At 36.9% G+C, this 21,234-nt stretch overlaps 2 protein-coding genes across 8 annotated transcripts in view; one reads left to right on the top strand and one right to left on the bottom strand.

Annotated features, from left to right (window-relative positions):
• Positions 1 to 4,916, bottom strand: part of AFG2A (AFG2 AAA ATPase homolog A) — a 291,836-nt gene extending 286,920 nt beyond the window's left edge. Inside the window, exon 1 of one of the 3 annotated variants that reach the window (XM_031691715.2) lies at positions 4,706 to 4,916. In XM_031691715.2, coding sequence (XP_031547575.1) covers positions 4,706 to 4,853 — 148 coding nt within the window. In that variant the 5' untranslated portion in view covers positions 4,854 to 4,916. Of the gene's footprint in view, positions 1 to 4,626 lie in introns of all 3 variants that reach the window. The other 2 variants (XM_072938051.1, XM_072938062.1) reach the window with 2 other exon arrangements.
• Positions 4,917 to 5,385: 469 nt separating this feature from the next.
• The window catches only part of NUDT6 (nudix hydrolase 6), a 45,514-nt gene continuing 29,665 nt past the window's right edge, over positions 5,386 to 21,234 (top strand). Inside the window, exons 1-3 of one of the 5 annotated variants that reach the window (XM_006217631.4) lie at positions 5,386 to 5,635; positions 9,432 to 9,635; positions 15,385 to 15,440. In XM_006217631.4, coding sequence (XP_006217693.2) covers positions 5,407 to 5,635; positions 9,432 to 9,635; positions 15,385 to 15,440 — 489 coding nt within the window. In that variant the 5' untranslated portion in view covers positions 5,386 to 5,406. Of the gene's footprint in view, positions 5,687 to 5,720; positions 5,947 to 9,431; positions 9,636 to 15,384; positions 15,441 to 21,234 lie in introns of those variants that run through there. The other 4 variants (XM_072938150.1, XM_072938154.1, XM_072938158.1 and 1 more) reach the window with 4 other exon arrangements.

The raw sequence follows: 21,234 nt of genomic DNA on the forward strand, positions 1-21,234 counted from the left end.
GCCCAGAATTCAGTCCTGTTTCAAAAGCTGAACATTAAGTGCTAATATCTGCACCCCTGCCCACCCATCCCGTCAGTCTCCATACTTGGTTAGCTGTCCCTCCTCTGATTCTTCCAGCACCCTATGCTGCCAGATACTAGCATTTATCATCATAACACTCATTTATCTTACAATCTGACTTTCCTCTAAACTATATACAGCTTTGGGGCAGGAACTGCATCATATTCATCTTTCTAACTGTAACACCTATGAGTGCATCAAATACAGCAACTGCGTAATAAATATCTGTGAACTGAATGAATGTGTGAGTACACAGTATTTATTTTTTCAGCACAAAATCCATGCAATACTTATGATGCTATCATAAACTTTATTATAAAATTATAACCACATATACCATAATCACAAAGCTCTAACTAGTATTAGAGTTCTTTTGTAATCCGAAAAACAGATCTTTTGCAATTAAAAATGAACTAAGTTAATAGAAGCAAAACCATAAGGTATATCTGATTTACATCATTCTCTGCTACTAAAAAATAACTTCTCAACACATTTATTTTCCTCCTGTCGTCAGATAAACAAATCTAGAAAAACAAAACATCTTCCAGGGCTAAGATTAACAGTACTGAGTATAAAATAAGCATTTTTATAACATGAGAGTCTGAAAAGAAATTCAACTTTCCTGTGAGCCCCAAGTGTCTTACACAATTTACTCTCATCAACAACAGCAGAGCGTCCTGCTTGGTAACCTATAATGTTCAGTTTCTGCCACTTCTTTCTTCCTAATGAATGAAACCTCAGTGAATTACCCTTCTCTCTTGATAATTACCTTGCAGGTGTACTCAGTCCTTGACAAGATTCTACATTTTCTTCCTCTCTTCCCTCCATCCTATTCTGCACATTCACCATGTACCAAGATGTGACAAATCAGAGACTTATCTAAATACCTTCACTTCCTATCACCAATGGAGATCGTGTTTAAATTCCCAACCACTAACCTTATTTCCTAATACATTTCTATTGTACTCTCTGTTTCAGCATCCAAATCTACTCAAGCTGACCTCCATACAACTCCCTTCACCAGTCCTCATTCCTCCAATACTTAAAAAAAAGTATCTCTACATCCACTTCCCCATTAACTGAATTCACATTTATTGAGCATCTTATGTGCCAGATTAACTGAGATAGTAATTTCAAACAGCCACCCACCCTTCATCTGTTCATTCAGCAAACACTTACCATGTGCCCACTTTATAGGAGACACTATGCTAGGCATGGGGGATACAAGGTGAACAAAAGGAGACACAGTCCTTAGCCTCACAGAGTTTATAACTTAATAGGATGAGAGAGTTATTGAACAGTCACTAAATAACTGTGTAATTATAAACTAAGATTAATGCAATGCAAGAACAACTAGAAGTGCTAGGAGAGTCTCTAATGAGGGGTCTGATCTAATTTGGAAGAATCAAAGACTGCTTCTCCAAGGAATAATGTTTCAATTCAGATCTGAAGGAAGAGTAAAATTAACCAAATGAAGGGGGGAAAAGACAATTCTCAGCAAAAGAAAATGGGATGTGCAGAGATCCTTGACAGAAGAGAGCACTGTGCATCTGAAGGAAAAAGTACAGGCAGAGTGGTGGGGGCAAGAAGGAGCCATGCATGGAAGGTCAGGACCACCCGGAGCAGTGGGCTATATCAAGCTCCTGGTCTTTAATATGATGGCAACTGGAATCGAGTTACTGGTGAAAAGCAGGGTCAAAAAGATTTTCATTTTAGAAGATCATTCTGCCTGCAGAGTGGAAAAGGAATTGGAATGAAGCAGCTGGTGCAGTAGTCCAGGTGAGGGAGGATAGTGTCTGAGATTAAGGCTAAAGCAGTGGGAACGGAGTGCAGAGGTGGAATGTGGGAAGTGTTCTGGTAGCAAACAGGACTTGGTGGTGGACTTGATAATGTGAGGTGTTATGAATGAATCTTAGGCTTCTAAATTTTACAACGGGAAAAACTGAACAGAGCTTGAGTTTGTTTTGTTGGAAGAAATACGAATTCATGAGGTCAGTCTTGAAGTACCTTTGAAAAATCCAAAAGAAGAGGTATAGCACAGTGCTGTACTCAAAGTGTGGGCCACAAATTAAGAAAGCAATCCCACTAACAATTGCATCAAATATAATAAAATACCTAGGAATAAATTTAGCCAAGGGGGTGAAAAACTATAAGACTCTGATGAAAGAAATTGAAAATGACACAAATAAATGGAAAGATATCCTGTGCTTATGGACTGGAAGAATTAATATTGTTAACATCCATACTACCCAAAGCAAATCAACTCAACCCCTATCAAAATACCAATGGCATTTTTCAAAGAACTGGAACTAATAATCCTAAAATATGTATGGAACCATAAAAGACCCCAAATAGCCAAAGCAATCTTGAGAAAGAAAAGCAAAACTGGAGGTATACTGCAAAGTTATAGTAATTAACACATTATGGTACTGGCACAGAAACAGAAAGATCGATCAAACAGAATAGAGAGCCCAGAAATAAACCCACATCTCTATGGGTTCATCAACATCAATTAATTGATGATAAAGGAGTCAAGAATATGTAATGTAGAAAAGACAGCATCTTCAATAAATGGTGTTGTACATTTCAATAAATGGTGATGTACAGCTACATGCAGAAGAATCAAATTGCATCACTTCCTTACAACATGTACTGAAATAAACTTAAAATGGATTAAAGACTTAAATGTAAGATCTGAAACCATAAAACTAGAAGGAAACACAGGCAGTAAATAAACTCTTTGAAGTTGGTACTAGCAATATTTTTTTGATCTGTCTCCTGAGGCAAGGGCAACAAAAGCAAAAATTAATAAATGAGACTACATCAAATTAAAAAGCTTTTGCACAGCAAAGGAAATCATCAACAAAATAAAAAGGCAGCACTGAATGAGAGAAAATATCTGCAAATGATATTTCTGATAAGAGATTAATATCCAAAATATGTAAAGAACTTTTATATGTGTGTACATATTCTATACATGTGTAAAATATATATAAAATAATGGAATATTACTCAGCCATAAAAACAATGAAATATTTCCATTAGCAACAATATGAATGGATCTAGAGAGTATTACACTAAGTGAAATGTCAAAGAAAGACAAACAATTATATGATTTCACTTATATGTAGAATCAAAAAACCAAAAATAAATAGAAACAAACTCATAGATACAAAGAACAAAGGGATAGTTGCCAGATGGGAGAAGGATGAGGGGGTTGGGTAAAACAGGTGAAGGGGATTAAGAGGTATAAACTTCCAGTTATAAAGTAAGTCACAGAGATGTAACGTACAGCATAAGGAACAGAGTCAATAATACTGTAAAAACTTTGTATGGTGACAGACGGTTACTAGACTTATCGTGGTAACCACTTTGTAATGTATCTAAAAGTGAATCACTACGTTGTACACATGAAACTAATACAATATTGTTCATCAACTACATTTCAATTAAAAGAAAAAAAAGTGTGGTCCACGAACTATTAATGTTCACGAGGTGAGTACAAAAAATGAGAAAATGCATTTAGAAGCTTTTAACTACCATTTGAGAGTAATTTTATACCTGTTAAATCTAAAATAGATTTCTATTTTTTAAACTTATTTTCCCAGTAATTTATTTTTACTGTACTTTACAACAGCCCTGGTTTGTGACATGTCATAGATTTTACAATTTCTCTAGAGTTTGAGGAGCACTGGGCTGGAAGACAATTAAATCAGACTTGTAAACAACATAAATTACAAATACAAATAAAAAATAATAATTGTCCAAATGGGAAACTTTGGGCATTGGATGAACTTGCATAAGAAAGAAGATTTACAGAGAGAAAAAGAGGGTTTAAGACTAAGAATTAAGGAACTTCTACATTTGACAGGTAACAGAGGGTGAGCTTGCAAAGGAAACTGATGAAGTACCATCAAAAAGAGGGAGACAAACTAAGAAAATTTGATGACATATAAAAAGATTAAATGAGATACGTTTGTGACATAATCAATCTCCTGCTCACACCTGTGTGCAATTAAGAGCAGTTACTAACTACTAGAACCTGTGTAGTAGGGAAAAGGCCACCTTTCATTCTTAAAGGCACACTGATGTCTCTTAAGACCGCATCCACATCGTTACCAAACTGGGAATTTAGTTTTTTAGTATACGTTTACTATGCTCGGTAGAAATGAGTGGTTTTGCAGTTAAATATGCCGTTAATCTTAAATACAGCAACGTCGTTTCAAGTACAACTTAGAAATTCAAAGAAATTTACAAAAGAGCCAGCTGGACTTAGCCACGGAGAAGTCATTCCTGCCTAACTTCTCCAGAGCAAGCGTGGCTTGGGGTGTCTTACACACTTCTGTACCGCTTTCACACCTCGGCCTCGCCCAACTTTTAAAAACCTCTGCATAGCACGGAAATATATACAAGATCTTATAGTAGCTTACGGTGAAAAAGAATGAGACAATATATGTATGTTCACGTATGACTGAAAAACTGTGCTCCACACTGGAAATTGACACAACACTGTAAACTGACTATAACTCAATAAAATAAAATATAAAACAAACAAAACCTCTGCACCTCAAGGCAGAATCGCTAGGTTTCCGTCCCCTCAGGCTGCGCGCCATCGGCCTCGAGTCTCCCCCTTAGAACTCTTTACCCTTTTCTAAGAAGTTGATCACCACCAGAGTTCCGGCCGCAACGGCAGGAGAAGCCTTGGACCCCGCAGGTACGGAAGCAGCGGAGGGCGAGGGCGAACCGCTCTCGGCGCTTTGGTTCTGCCGTTTTCTGTTCTTCTTGGAAGACATGATCGGAAGGCAGCCCAAGAGAAGCAGCGGTAAAGCCGGCTCAACGTGCACGCATCTCTGAGAGAAAAACTTCCGGGGCAGAAGGCAGCGAGGCTCCGTCCCGCGCCGTAATCCCCTGAGTGGAGCGCAATTGAAGCCGGCGAACTGCGCGTCTTCAGAATCCGCCGTCGTTGATTTCTGCCATGGAAGAAGGCTTAGGTGGACAGACCGTCATTTAGATTGTAAATTCCTGAAAAACAGGACTTTTTCCTATCTCTGCCGCCCTCCTTATCCCTGAACAAACGTCTGTTGAATTAAACCGGGTGGGGGAAGGGGAGTCGTGGGAAAGTTTCTCCCCGCTTTCCTGGAGCCGGGCAAATTCCTGAGAGGAGCCAGTCGACAAGACTCAGCCGTCTCCTCTGCCTAGCGCTGCAAAGTGGTAACCGTGGCTCAACTCTGATAAGGGTTGGGTGGTACTCTTCTAAAACTTACGGTAGCGTCCTCTGTTCCAGGGCGCACGGCGTAGGTGCTTAAGAGGCTCGCGGCGGGTGGGGCCACGAGGGCGGGTGTGCAGATGCAGCCGCTGCGAAGCGGGAGCTGCTGGCGCGCGGTGCTGGCCCGGGCCCGCCGCGCGGTGCTCTTGGCGGGATCCCGCTGGGCCTCGGACGGCCCGGGTAACGCGCAGGATCCCCCGGCCGGAGCCGGCGAGCTGCCGGGCGAGCTGGACCGATTCGGGGGCGTCTCGGTGCGGCTGAACGCGCTGGACCACCTGGACCCCGCCGCCTTCAAGAGGGCCTTGCAGGGCAAGTGCGGCTGGACCGAGGCTCCTCGGGCTCCTGAGCCTTTCTGTTGAAGTAACCGTGGCCCCCACCCCCGAGTCGCGCCCTAAACCCGTCAACTACCGAGTCCAGAGGGAAGGGGAGAGGGCACGCGCGACCCGCACGCGTTTTCTGCCTTTCATTTTTGTGCTTTTTACTGGGAGGTCTCTGAGGCGGTTGGGTGAAATGGTGACGAGCTCAAGCTTTGGGGTCGGCAGCCCTCGTTTCTGGTCCTCTTTCTAGTGTGGCCTTGGGCAAGTTGTGTAAACCAGCATTTTTCTCATCCGTAAAACCAGGTAATAGGAACTAGCGGAATTGCTAAGGGATAAGTTGTATAAGGCGTATAAAAGTGCCTAGGACGGTATCTGCTATATGTTTAACGCTTAGTATATGTTTGTTAATAGTATATTATAATTTACTATCACTTACTAAGCCTTGGTTCTGCTGGGCACTTTGCCAAAGACAGAACTATCTCACTTTCTAATACAGGTGGTGGGCAGTGGGTGGGCCAGAGGTTCTGAGTGGTCGTATTTGTACACAAGTCGGGTCAGGAGCTGTGGCGCTGAGAACTAGAGAGTTTGCTTCTTCTTAGAGACCAGCAGCATTTTATGATTAACCAGGGAGATTGGTGAGTGGTTTCAGTCTTCAATAGGAAAACTCACTCCTCTATTTGAACCTTGAGCCCAATGATAAGAAAGTAAACTTGGAAGGAGGAGCCTTCACTTTGAGAGCCTTTGATCTGGTGGAACAGCCTGTTTTTCAAACTGGCCTTGAGAGTCCTTATAACCAAATTCAAGGTTAGAGCATGGAATTTAGCCATGGAAAGATCCTCTCACACTAACAGGAAACTTCAAATAATCTTTATCCTATGGAGCAGTGTGGCAAGTGAGCATCTGTGGAAATATAATTGAGCTAGTTATTTCAATCTTTAATTATCCGTATTTCTAAGCTAATTACTTCTTCACGTTAATTTCTCTCCTACTTGTGAACAATTGCTAACTTTAGCAGTATTACCAGTAAGAGAATCAAATCAATGTTCAGCCTCTAATATGTGTATATATGTGTGGGTAGACGCAGGTATTTATTGCACACTTGTCACTTGTTACTGGATCAAACACGTTGTCAAAACACTACCTAAGTCAAGAAGGCGAAGCAGAAAGTGGGTTGAGCTTGAAATCTCCCAGGTTCTGCCACGTGGTTAGCCAGGCATTAGGCAAATCACTGAAAATATTTGCCTCAGGTTGCTTATGTGAATAATGCCAGCTCTAATTACTTCACTGGATGGATGTGATCAGGAATAAATTACATGAAACTAGTTTGTAAACTCTGAAATACCTTATACTTTTTATATCTCCTTAAATTATTTTGCACTAAGTGCTATATACTGTTTTAAGAACTTCACAAATATTGACTCATTTAATCCTCATAACAGCCTGTGAGGTAGGTACTAAAATTATCCTCATTTCAAAGATGATGGTACTAAGAGACAGATTAACTTCCCCTGGTTCTGGAAGCTGTTCTTACTGCATTAAAAGAGCTATTGCTAATTTTTTTGTTACTGAGTCAAACAAAACTGAATGGTATCACCTATAAAAAGAAACTGAAATCATCTGAGAAGAAAGTCTAATAGGAAGTCTAAATCTTTCTTTTTAAGTAATTGTACTGATGTATTAGCAATAGATGTTATGCACCTTTAGATGTGAAGTCTATTCTTTTACTGTTTCTGTAACTAATAACTAAAGTTAGATAGATGAACAGGCAATATGTTGTTCAGCTTCACATATCTGCATAAAGAGTAGTCCTTAGGTTCACATATGGAGAGCAGGTGAAGAAAGGTTAATGTCAAAGAGGTGGTGTGTGAGCTCACTTTGAGAGATAAGAGATTAGGGATAGAGGAGGAAAAAGCATTGAAGTTTATTAGAGAAAAAAAGGATTAAAAAAAATGATTCTTAAACTTCAGGTATTGGAGCCAGAAATATGCCTGTAAATAAAACTAATTTGGGGTGGATGGTGTAGGAGTCAGTTTTGAACATGGGTGTGAAGTTTGACATAGCAGCCTTCAGGAAATGTATGAGATGAGAGCAGCTGGAAAGCAGAAAACTTCAGTGTTCAGTAAGGTCAGGACCGGGCAACTGTCCTTGTATAGTTGTTGGCTGAAGCAGTGGAAGTGGATGGATTCTCCAAGTCAGAGTGTAAGATTAAAAATAGTGAACAAGTGACTGTACATTCAGCACCTCAGCTTTTTCATTTGATTGGAATGATTGGGGAAGGAGGACGTGGGAACTTTCTGGGGTGACAGAAATGTTCTACAGTCTCGACTGTGGGTTACACAGGTATCTGCATGTGTCAAAACTCATCAGATGTTCACTTAAGATTTGTTTGTTTCACTTTATGTAATTCTGTGTGAATTTCAAAAAGATTTAATTAGAGAAAGATGGAGGTGAGAAGGATTTGAGGGGGACACCATAGCCCCAAATCAAGAAGTCTGTTAAGCTAAGGCTCTGGAGTTGTCTGTCACTGTGTTAGGCGCACTAACTTTCAGAGAGGTAGGGAACAGGGAAAGTTACTGCAGAGGCTGTAGAAGAGAAAGGAAAGGAATCTACCCATTAAATAATCAAGTCTTTCCCTCTCCACACGTACTTTACAGGATTATTGTAAAGATTAAGTGAGATGGTGGATAAAAAAAGTAGTCTGAAAAGTTTTCCCAAAACTGTGAAGCATTTATTTCTTCACCTATAAATTAAGGGTGATAATACCTGCCTTTCATGTTGTGAGAACTTAATGAAGTGTATCTAAAGTGTCTGGAATATACTAAGGAACAGATAAATGTTAGCATCTTTTTTCCCTGGCTCAATCTTAAGTAATAAAGTAAGAGAATTTAAAGTCAAAGACAGAAAGACTATCTTCATGTTCATCGTGGTATTTATTCTAAAGAAAAATTAGAAACAATCTAAATACATAAGAGTAGGTTGGTTAAGTAGCTTATGGTATACCTATATAAGGAAAATTATGCAGTCATTATGAATGTTCATTTAAGAATTTTAATGACAGCAAAATATTTACAATATAATATGTAGTTTAAAAATATACTGTAAATTATTTTGTAACTATAATCATATGATGTCAATTCCAAAATTATTCATGGGAAAATATCAAAATTTAAAATTTTATCAGTGTGCTAATGTGAATTTTTAATTTCCTTATACTTTATTTTCAAAATTTTCTAGAACTACCATACATTATTTTAAAAACAAATTTATACTTTTAACCACCTTGAAATGTATAAACAAAAAATATGTGTGTATATATAGAGAGAGAGAGAGATGTAACAGGACTCTTAAGAGTAAATAGAAGCCCATAATGGTCACTTACAAAGGTTGAAACTACAGTTAAAAGGAACAGCACTGAAATGGTATTTTATTTAAATCAGTTTATTTGTTCATTCTGCAATTATTGAGCACCAGTTATGTGCCAAGTATTGTCAGATGATATGAATATAAAGATCATCACATTAACCTGGTAGAAAAATCATATAAACAGGGTAGTAATTATCATAGAACATTTAAATGTAATAAAACAGTTCCCATGCTGCTGGTGTATGTGAACAGGACATTTTGGGACCCCCCCCCCCCGCCAAAGAGAGCTAACTAGTGTAACTAGTGAGGGACTTGGAGCTTAAACATGGCTTCCTGGAGAGGGGACAGCCAGAGATGAGTTTTAATTTACTCCACTCCTGTCACTGGAAAATATTTACAGATTTATTTTTTCCCTTCCGTTTTAGCTGCAGTACAGAAATGGAGATCAGAAGGTAGAGTAGCCGTATGGCTGCACATTCCCATCCTCCAAAGCCGCTTTATTGCCCCTGCCGCTTCCCTGGGCTTCTGCTTTCACCACGCAGAATCGGATGCATCCACACTGACCCTGTGGCTGGGAGAGGGGCCCAGCAGACTACCAGGCTACGCTACACATCAAGTGGGAGTTGCAGGTCAGTTTCAAACTAATGATGATCAAAATTAACTTTTTAGAGGGTTACCCAATTTCTTATTACAGCTGAGTGATAGTTTATTCACGTGGAATGAATAATTTGATTAAATAATTATCCTCCTTGAAACTGTAGCTTAGCACTTTAATTAGATGAAGTTTGCCTTATGAATCAGCAGAGGGCAGCCTAGAGAACAAGCAAGTTTAGTGTGTGGTTTTCCAAAGGATATGTTTGAACATGTTTTACCCAAGATATTTGAACTTCACTACTGACATAGTTACACTAAATTAATTCATTTCATTATGGTAAAACATATTAATACTAATTATATGAATTAGTAAAATAAAAGATAGCATTTAAGTTGAATTTTAGGTAAAGCAGACCAGTTTTTCAGTGATTTTGAACATCTTAAAGATATCTACATTAAGTCAGTGTGCCAAACAGTTGTTTAAAATAGCATAATTTAAATACAGAGTTTTGAAGTCACTGGTTAGCTTCAGAAACATAGTCTTGAGAGAATACTTGCTTTAGGTTAAGACAGTTCTCAAATTGTAGAGTGTATCAGAATCACCTGGAGGGCTTGTTAAACCAGATTGCTGTGCCTCGGTCCCAAGAGTTTCTAATTGAGTTGGTCTGGGGAGGGGCTTGAGAATTGTACTTCTAATAAGTTCTCTGCTGCTGCAGCTGCTAATATGCTGGCCCTAGAACTACCCTTTGAGAAGCAAGGTGAAGAAAATTCCTAGATTTTCCAGAAAAACAAAAATAGAAAAGAACCCTTATAATTTAAAATAAATTAAAGCAGTAGTGTGTATTAATTAGTAATAATATTATTTGTCTTTATGTAACTTACAATAGGTTTTTAAAGGTAGTTTGCATCTTTGAAGTCTTTTAAAGGTGTTGTTAAAGCATCTCTGATGTTTTCTCTGTCAATGGTCTGGCGCCCCTGTAGCAATTCGTAAACTTTCCATTCACCTCTACTTCAAAAGACTGCTTAATAATTTGAAGACAGCCAACACTTTGTTCGAAAGTCATATAGATAATTATTGATTCATTGGTACAGACTTTCAAATAGAGTTTCCAGCTGTTCCTACAGATTTGGTAATATATGCATAAACAGTGTCCTGTGAAGGATTTGTTTATAACTAAGTGCTGTATCATATATTATAGTTAAGATACGCTATAGGAATTTAGGGAATGAGAGATACAGAACTTGACCAGAGTCTGTAAGACTACCTAGGATTTCAAGTCCTATTGGGGTAGAGAGATAATGTAACAAATTGTCCTGGAAAGGTACACAGTTTTTTAGGTGAAAAAATAATAGTTGACATTTGTTATAAGCAACAGAAGGCAGGTGTAGCTGGTGAAGGGAGTCAGAACATACCACCCCAAAATATACCACTTTTGGCATATTGATTATTTTGAGCTGGAGATCAGTTGAAAAACAGATGCAGGAAGGACTCTCTTCCTGCTCCTACCTAAAAGCAGGGCATAAGTTTCTTGTTCCATGAAAAGGAGAACATTTCTTATCACCAGAGATGGGGAGTTGACACTGAAATGAGTGTATACAAACTTTATTAAAACAACCCTTATAAAATGAGAAGAGTTAAAGAGACAATTCTCCAGTGAAGATATACAGATGGCCAACAGACACATTTGAAAAGATGCTTAATATCACTAATTATTAGAGAAATGCAAATCAAAACTACAGTGAGATATCACCTCACACCAGTCAGAATGGCCATCATTAAAAAATCTATAAATAATAAATGCTGAAGAGGCTGTGGAGAAAAGGGAACCCTCCTACACTGCTGGTGGGAATGTAATTGGGTGCAGCCACTGTGGAGGACAGTATGAAGTTTCCTTAAACTAAAAATAAACTTACCATATGAACCAGCAATCCCACTCCTGGGCATGTATCCTGAGAAAACTACAACTCAAAAAGACAAATGCACCCCAGTGTTCATACCAGCACTGTATACAATAGCCAAGACATGAAAACTGTCTTAATGTCCATTGAGAGATGAGCAGGGAGGTGTGTGTGTCTATATAATGGAATATTATTCAGCCTTAAAAAGAATGAAGTAATTCCATTTGTAGCAACATGAACGGTCCTAGAGATTATCATACTATGTGAAGTCGAAGACAAATATATGATATTGCTTATATGTGGAAACTATAAAAAGAAAGAAAGAAAGAAAATACATGTTTTATTTACAAACCAGAAGTAGACTCATGGACATAGAAAACAAACTGTGGTTACCAGTGGGGAAAAGGGGAAAGGGTGGATAAATTTGGAATTTAGGATTAACAGATACACGTTACTACATGTGAAATAGGTAAACAACAAGGACCTGCTGTATAGCACAGGAAACTATATTCAGTTTCTTGTAATGAGCTGTAATGGAAAAGAATCTGAAAATGTATGTATATATATGTGTAACTGAATTGCTTTGCTACACACATGAAACTAACATTTTAAGTCAACTACACTTCAATTAAAAAATAAGAATTCAGAAAAGAAATCCTTATGTTCTATTAGTTTCCCCCGTATATTTCCTAGTCACTTTTTCACAATTTACCTCCCCTACCCCAAACACTTTTGTCATTTCTTCACAGTTTATCCTTCTTTTTTACAATGGTACATAAGCCCCAAGTCTAACCACTTTTGAGGGATTTTCACTGCTTTCTTTGAAGCTCTCCACCCCCACCCCAGGCCATATAAAAATATTAACATCAAATAAAACTTACATACTTTTTATCCATTGATCTATCCTCTTCTCAGCTCAACTCACAATTCCCAGACACACAGAACCTAAGTGGGCAGAAGAAAAAAATCTTTCCTCCCCAGCACTTGAATGGAGTGATCTATAGCTTGCTTAATTTTTTTAATATCTTTATTGTGGTATGATTCCTGTAAGTAACCTACACATATTTCAGATGTACAATTTGATGAATTTTGATAGACATGTCTACCAATGAAACCACCGTCACAATCAAGATAGCTAACATTTCCATCACTCCCCAAGAGGTGCAAATTTTGAATTCTCAATTTATCCCTCCCCCAACCCCCCTGTTTAACCCCCTGGAAATCATAAGTTTGTTCTCTAGGTCTGTGAGTCTGTTTCTGTGTTGTAGATAAGTTCATTTGTGTCCTTTTTTTCAGATTCCATATATAAGCAATATCATATGGTATTTTTCTTTCTCTTTCTGGCTTAGAATGATGATCTCCAGGTGTATCCATGTTGCTGCAAATGGCATTATTTTATTTTTTATGGCTGAGTAGTATCCACTGTGTGTGTGTGTGTATGTATATGCACACATAACCACATCTTTATCCAGTCATCTGTCAATGAACCTTTAGGTTGTTTCCATTTTGGCTATTGTAAATAGTGCTGCTGTGAACATTGGGGTGCATGTGTCTTTTCAAATTATATTTTCCTCTAGATACATGCCCAGGAATGGCATTGCTGGATCATACTGTAAGTCTATTTTTAGTTTTTTGTGGAATATCCATACTGTCCTCCATAGTGGCTGCACCAATTTACATTCCTACCAGCAGTATAGGAGGGTTCCCTTTTCTCCACAGCCTCTCCAGCATTTATTATTTGTAGACTTTTTAATGATGGCCATTCTGACTGGTGTGAGGTAATATCTCATTTTAGTTTCAACTTGCGTTTCTGTAACAATTAATGATGTTGAGCATCTTTTCACAGCAATATAGCTTTCTTTATGTTCTTTAAATATAGCAAGCTTTTATTTGCCTCAGAGGAAACTGAAAAACATACTGGTTCTTATTTCTACAGTGCTCTTCCCCAGGGCTTTGTTTATCTAGCTCTTTAGAGCTGAGGCCTGTGCTCAGATACCTTCTCTGAAAAACTCCCAACCTTCCTGTCTAACATGGAGTCCTCCTGCATGCCAGTCCCGTCATCCTTTGTCCCTTTACCCAGCTCGGGATACCCAGTTTTTCTTAACAGCATTTATCACAATCTGAAATTATCACGTGCTTAATTTCCCCCACGAGGGGAGATATTTCACCTGGCTTGTTTACTTCTGTATCCTCAGGCTAAGCACAGTGTCTGGTATAAAGTAGATGCACACTAAATATTTCTTGCATGAATGATTAGATAGATCTTCAAGTGGAAACATCAGCCCTCTGAAAAGGAAGTGGTGGTGTGGGGAAAGGCTAGTGTTGCACAGAGAGAAGAATGCCTGCTCGGATCCAGACAGGATGTCAGCTGTAGGCACTCAGGATAATTATGAGAATAGCTGAGATAAAGACATTTAGCACAGTACTTGACTAATCATAGTAATATAATAGTAACCTCCTTTTAACCCCTGATCTCTTTAGATTTATTTAACTTTTATGTTGAGACCAGCAGGGGTCGCTCACATGGTGCTTTAGCAGTGCCAGTTTTGTCTGGAATAAGTATTTTGCTCATGTTTGTAGTCAACTAGGGAAAAGTTCAATTTGAGTAATCACAAATTATTAAAATTTAAGAGTAGGTTTCCTTGGCATTTCTCTGGCATTCTGTCCCTTGTAAATCTAATTAAATTATAGTTTATATTTTTCAACAGAAGCCAACATTAATGTTAATTATATCTCACTTTGTAGCTTTCCTTCTTGCTTTGAAATATTAAAATGTGATGTTTTAATTCCAGAGAAGATTGCTCCTTTGTGTTGCACATATCTATTTCCTGCTATATTTTATCTCTACATAGCATTTATTACCTTCTCATGTTCTGTATAATTTATTTTTTGTTTATATATTTGTCACCTTCTCATACAGACACCAGAACATGAGCCCTATAAGGATAGGGAATTTTCTTCTGTCTGCACTATGTCCCTAGCAGCTAGACAAGTGCCTGACGCAAAACAGGACCTCAGTGAGTGTACTGTATACAGAACCTATATGTATTATATATTGGAGTTCAAGTAATATTAAAACTATTGATGAATAAGTGGAAAATACCTTCCTAACAGTATCTTCTCACACTATGTAAATACATATTATTTTTAAATTATAGCATTTAAAGGAACCTAATATAAATCTTTAAAATGTCATTTGTATTTTTGACCCAGGATTACCTGAAAAGAAAACTTACTTATTTTTGAGTTCCTAACACCTAGCAAAATGCCCAGTGTGCAGGGCAGTGTACATAATGAATGAATAAGTAAAAGAAATGGACTAGACCTTAAAATATAAAATAAATAAGTATTCCAAGGTAATATGTTATAAAGTTGTGTATATACATGGTAAAGAAATTTAAGTGGCTTCAAGGATGTCTTGAACTGAATACTGAGATACCTGAGATTTGGATCGTCAGGGAGCACAACCCATTTTCTATACATAGTGATTCAGGAAATAAAAATGAGAATGGTAGAGTCAATTCACTTATTCAGTAAATACTTTTAAGCACTTAAAATTGTACAATAAAGGAAATGGTTAAAAAAAGGATAGAAAGACTTATTTAACTGTACTGTCAAGAATAGATGATCTAGAAAAGACGCAGATGGTTCTATACAAGCTAGCATGTGCTAGAACCATCACTGGTACTCAGAGTTGTAAAATGAACTAGATAACTGAACAACCAGTTTTCTTGGTGGAGAGATTTTACAAGTCTACATGGATGAGGTGGATGTTTGAACTAGGCCTGTGGAAATGGGTAGGATTTTAATGGCCACATGTAATAGTGTAGGAGGAGTCTAAAGTGAATGAAATTCATATTTCTCAATTATTTTTCACCCCAATAGGAGCTGTATTTGATGAAAATACTAGAAAAATATTGGTTGTACAAGATCGAAATAAAGTAAGTTGCTTTGTTTTATAAATTGCTTTCTAAATATTTAGCTCTCTCTAGAGAAAAATGAAACTTTCTCTAAAAATAAAAGTAGAAATTTTGATATACTCAAAGAATTACAGAAAGATATTTTAAGTCATTTCTAAGCAGCTATGGGTCATTTAGACATCTATTTAATCCAAAAAATACTTACAAAGGCCTTAAAATGTCAGAGGAACCTCAATGTTGCTCTCTATTTGATGGCTACAGGAAAATTATAAATGGCTGTATATAACTGGGAAGACAGCCCTGTTTCTCACAGACTGTTAGGGTGTTCTTCATTCATTCAACATTCCTTAAGCTTCCAGTCTGAGCCATGTGCTGAGAATGAAGATTAATAAGACAATATCCCCAATACCCTGCAGCTTGCTATCCATTTTGGAAAGCAGTCATACAATACACTGTAGCAACTAACTGCCTTTAAAAACCCATAAAGACTTCTCGTTGGAGGTAATATTTAAACTGAGTGTGAAACTGAGTAGGAGCTACCAGGAAAAAAAAAGGTAAAAAAACACTGAAAAAATTGAAATTGCATATATAAAGGCACAGATCTCAGAAAGGGGCTGACATGGTATCTTAGTCTATTCAGGCTGCTATAACAAAAATACTATAGACTGGGTAGCTTAAACAACGAAACATTTATTTCTAACAGTTCTGGAAGCTGGGTAGGCCTCAAGGCATTGGTGGATTTGGTGTCTTGTGATGTCTGCTTCCTGGTTCATAGAGGTTCTCACATGGTGGAAGGGACAAGGGAACTCTCTGGGATCTCTTTTATAAGGGCACTGTTCCCATTCATAAGGAGTTCACTCTCATGACATAATCACCTCCCAAAGGCCCAATTTCATGATACCATCACATTAGGGATTAGGGTTTAAACATATGAATTGGATTGGGGAGATTGTGGAGAAGGAGCATAAACATTCAGTCCATTCTACATAGTGTGAAAGTAATGATTTAAAAAAATCCATTATGGCCAGTAGTGCAGCAAGTGGTAAAATATTTTTTTATTGAAGTATAGTTGATTTATAATATTCTGTTTCAAGTGTACAGCAAGTGATGCAGCAGTTACATATATATTTTTCAGATTATTTTCCATTATAGGATATTACAAGATACTGAATTTAGTTCACTATTCTATAGAGTAACTACTCATTGCTTATCTATTTTGTGTATAGTAGTTTCTATCTGTTAATGCTGTACATACTCCTAATTTATCCCTACCCCTTCCCTTTCCCCTTTGGAAATCATGAGTGTGTTTTCTATATCTGTGAGTCTGTTTCTGTTTTTTACATAGATTCATTTGTATAATTTTTTAGATTCCACATAGAAGAGATACATAATATTTGTCCTTTTCTGTCTGACTTCACTAATTGTAATATTCTCTAGGTCCATCCATGTTGCTGCAAATGGCAATTTCATTCTTTTATGTGGCTGAGTAATATTCCACTGTATATTTACATACTGCATCTTCTTAAGCCAGTCATCTGTTGATAGACACATAGGTTGTTTCTATGTCTTGGCTGTGGTAAATAATGCTGTGATGAACGTGAAGATGCATGTATCTTTTTGAATTAGAGTTTTCATCTTTTCCAGATATATACCCAGGAGTGGGATTATGGGATCATATGGTAGCTCCATTTTTAGATTTTTATGGAACCTCCATACTGCTTTCCATAGTGGCTGCACCAATTTACGTTCCCACCAACAGTGTAGGAGGGTTCCCTTTTCTCCACACCCTCTCCATCATTTGTTTGTAGACTTTTGAATGATAGCCCTTCTGACCAGTGTGAAATGATACCTCATTGTGGTTTTGATTCACATTTCTCTAATAATTAGTGATGTTGAGGATCTTTTCATGTGCCTATTGGCCATCTGTATGTCTTTTTTGGAGAAATGTCTACTTAGGTCTTCTGCCCATTTTTGATTGGGTTTATTTTTTGATAATAGTTGTATGAGCTGTTTGTACATTTTGGCCATTAGCCCCTTCTTAGTCCCATTGTTTGTGGATATTTTCTCCCATTCTGCAGGTTATCTTCTCATTTTGTTTATGGTTTTCTTTGCTGTGCAAAAGCTCTTCAGTTTAATTAGATCCCATTTGTTTATTTTCGCTTTTTATTTATTCTGCCTTGGGAGACTGTTCTAAGAAAATATTGCTACAATGTATGTCTGAGAATGTCTAGCTGTATTCTCTTCTAGGTGTTTTATGTGTAATGTCTTATATTTAGGTCTTAAACCATTTTGAGTTCATTTTTGTATATGGTGTAGGAGAGTGTTCTGATTTCATTTATTTACTGTAACTGTCCAGCTTTCCCACATCACTTGTTGAAGAGACTGTGTTTTCCTCATTGGGTATTTTTGCATCCTTTATCATAAATAAATTGACTGTAGGTGTGTGGGTTTATTTTGGGCTCTTTATTCTGTTCTGTTGACCTATGTGTTTGTTTTTGTGCTAGTACCATTATTTTGGTTACTGTAGGTTGTAGTGTTGTCTGAAGTCTAGAAAGGATGTGCCTCCAGCTTTGATCTATTTCCTCAGGATTGCTTTGGCAATTCTGGGACTTTTGTGGTTCCACATAAATTTTAGGATTATTTTTTCTAGTTCTATGAAAAAATATCCTGGATATTTTGATAGGGACTGCATTAAATTTGTAGATTGCTTTGAGTATGGCCATTGTAACAATATTTATTCTTCCCATCCAAGAGCATGGGATATTATTCCATTTCTTTGAATCATCTTCACTTTCCTTTATCAGTGTTTTATAGTTTTAAGGGTAAAAGTCTTTCATCTCCTTATTTAGGTTTATTCCTAGGTATTTTATTTTTTTATGTGATTTTTAAATGGGATTTTTAAAAACTGTCTCTACTTCATTGTTAGTGTAAAGAAGTACAACAGATTACTGTATGTTTAATCTTGTATTCTACTACCTTACAGAATTCATTTATTCTTACTAGTTTTTGTGTGGAGACTCTAGGGTTCTCTGTGTACAGTATCATGTCATCTGCAGATAATGACAGTTTTACCTCTTTCCTTTCAATCTGGATACCTTTTGTTTCTTTTTCTCTTCTGGTTATTTTGGCTAGGACTTCCAATACTATGTTGAAAGAAGTGGTAAGAGTGGGCATCCCTGTTAGTTTCTGAACCTAGCAAGAAGGCTTTCAGCTTTTTACTTTGAGTATTACGTTGGGTTTGTTGTAAATGACTTTGATTATGTTGAGATATGGGTCCCTTATACTCAGTTTGGTGAGAGTTTTCATCATGAATGGATGTTGAATTTTGTGAAATGTTTTATCTGCATCCATTGAGATGATTGTGTGGGTTTTGTCTTTTCCCTTAATATAGTGTATCACATTGATTGATTTGCATATGTTGAACTATCCTGTGATCATGAGATGAATCCAACTTCATCATAGTGTATGATCCTTTTTTATGTATTGTTGTATTCAGTTAGCAAATATTTTGTCGAGGATTTTTGCATCTATATTCATGAAAGATACTGACGTAATTTTCCTTTTTTGTAGTGTCTTTTTCTGGTTTTCTTACCAGGGTATGGTGGCTTCATAGAATGACTTTGGGAGTGTTCTCTCCTCTTCCGTCTTTTGGAAGAGTTTGAGAAGGATAGGTGTAAGTTCTTCATTGTTTGGTAGAATTCCCCAGTAAAGCCATTGGTCTTGGACATTTGGGGTTTGTTTGTTTGTTTTTATTACAGTGTCTGCTTCATTTCTAGTGATCAAATTATCTTTTTCTTCTTGACTCAGTTTTGACAGGCTTTATGTTTCTTGAAAATTGTCCATTTCTTCTTGGTTGTCCAGTATTTGGCATATCACTGTACTATTCTCATGATTTTTTTTTTTTATTTCTGTGGCATCAGTTATTTCTCTTTCATTTCTTATTTTGTCTGTTTGGGTCCTCTCTCCTTTGAGCCTGGATAGAGGTTTGTTAATTTTGTTGATCCAGTTTTTGGGTTATTGATCTTTTCTATTTTTTTAATTTATTTTTTATTTATTTCTTCTCTGGTCATTATAATTTCCTTCCTTCTGCTGACTTTGGGTTTTGTTTGTTCTTTTTCTGATTCTTTTAGGTGGTAGGGTTAGGTTGTTTGAGATTTTCTTGCTTCTTGAGGAAGACCTGTATTGCTATGAATTCCCTCTTAGAACTGCTTTTATTGCATCCTATAGATTTTGTAAGGTTGTGTTTTCATTCTTGTCTGTCTCAAGGTATTTTCTTATTTCTTCTTTGATTTTATTGTTGACCTATTGGGTTTTTAGTGGCATGTTGTTTAGTCTCCATATGTGCATTCTTTTCCCATTTTTTTCCCCTGTGGTTGATTTCTAGTTTCATATCATTGTGGTCAGAAAAGATGCTTGAAATAATTTCTATCCTCTTAACTTTGTGGAGGTTTGTCTTGTGACCTAGTATGTGGTCTGTCCTAGAAAATGTTCCATGCATGATTGAAAAGAATGTGTATTCTGAATTTTTTGGATGTAGTGTCCTGTAGATATCAACTAAGTCCAACAGTTCTGTTATGTCATTTAGGACCTCTGTTATCTTACTGATTTTCTGTCTGGAAGATCTGTCCTTGGATGTCAGTGGATTGTTAAAGTCTCCTACTATTATTGTATTCCTGTTAATTTCTCCCTTTATATCTGTTAGTATTTTATATATTAATAAAGATACTCCTATATTGGGTGCACGTATGTTAATGTGTATAATATCCTCTTCTTGTATTAAACCTTCATCATTATATGATGTCCTTTTATGAATTTTGTTTTAAAGTCTGTTTTTGTCTGTTATGAGTATTGCTACCCCTACTTTCTTGTCATTTCCATTTATATGAAATATCTTTTTCCATTCCTTCACTTTCAGTCTGGATATGTCTTTCATCTGAAGTGAGTCTCTTGTAGACAGCATATTGTAGGTTCTGAGTTTTTTGTCCATTCTGCCCCTGTTTGTATTTTGATCAGAATATTTAGTCCATTGACATTTAAAGTAATTATTGATAGGTATCTACTTATTACCATTTTAAACCTTTTTCCAATTGTTTTTGTAGTTCTTCTTTGTTCATTTTTTTTTCTTTTTTGTTTTGATGGTTTACTTCTGCCGTATGCTTTGAGGTCCTTTTTTTATTTCTGGGATTCTGTTGTTTTTAATTTGTAGCTACCCTGGTTTTCAAGTATGTTGACCCATAACTTTATCTACTTGCTTTAAACTGATATTTATACAAGTTGAAACTCAATCTAAAAGATGTACATTTTCATACTTCCTTTCTCCACATTTTGTGATTTGGTGTCCTGCGTTATGTCTTCATTCTTATCCTTTTGCTGTTCATGTAGTTATAATCACTTTTACAGAATTTTTATTTTTTTTAATCTATGTGCTGGCTTATTTAAGTTATCTTCAGTTCTTTTCTATATTTGCCATTCCTATTGTGATTTTTCTCTTTCCTGTGAATTCTTGCTTGTTTTCTATGTAGAGAAGACTTTTAAGTATTCTTTTTGGGTAGATTTAGTGTTGCTGTATTCTTTTAGTTTTTGCTTGTCTGAGAAATTCTTTCTCCTTCTATTCTAAGTGATGATCTTGCTGGGTGGAGTATCTTTGGTTGCAAGTTTTTTCCTTTCAGGATTTTGAATATATCATGCCATTCCCTCTGGCCTACAACATTTCTGCAGAGAAATCAGCTGATGGACTTACGACAGTTCTCTTGCAACTGACTCTCTGTTTTTCTTTTGCTGTTTTTAGAATCTTCTCTAACTTTTGCCATTTTAA

Source organism: Vicugna pacos, chromosome 2 (assembly GCF_048564905.1).
Source record: "Vicugna pacos chromosome 2, VicPac4, whole genome shotgun sequence".
Lineage (NCBI taxonomy): Eukaryota > Metazoa > Chordata > Mammalia > Artiodactyla > Camelidae > Vicugna > Vicugna pacos.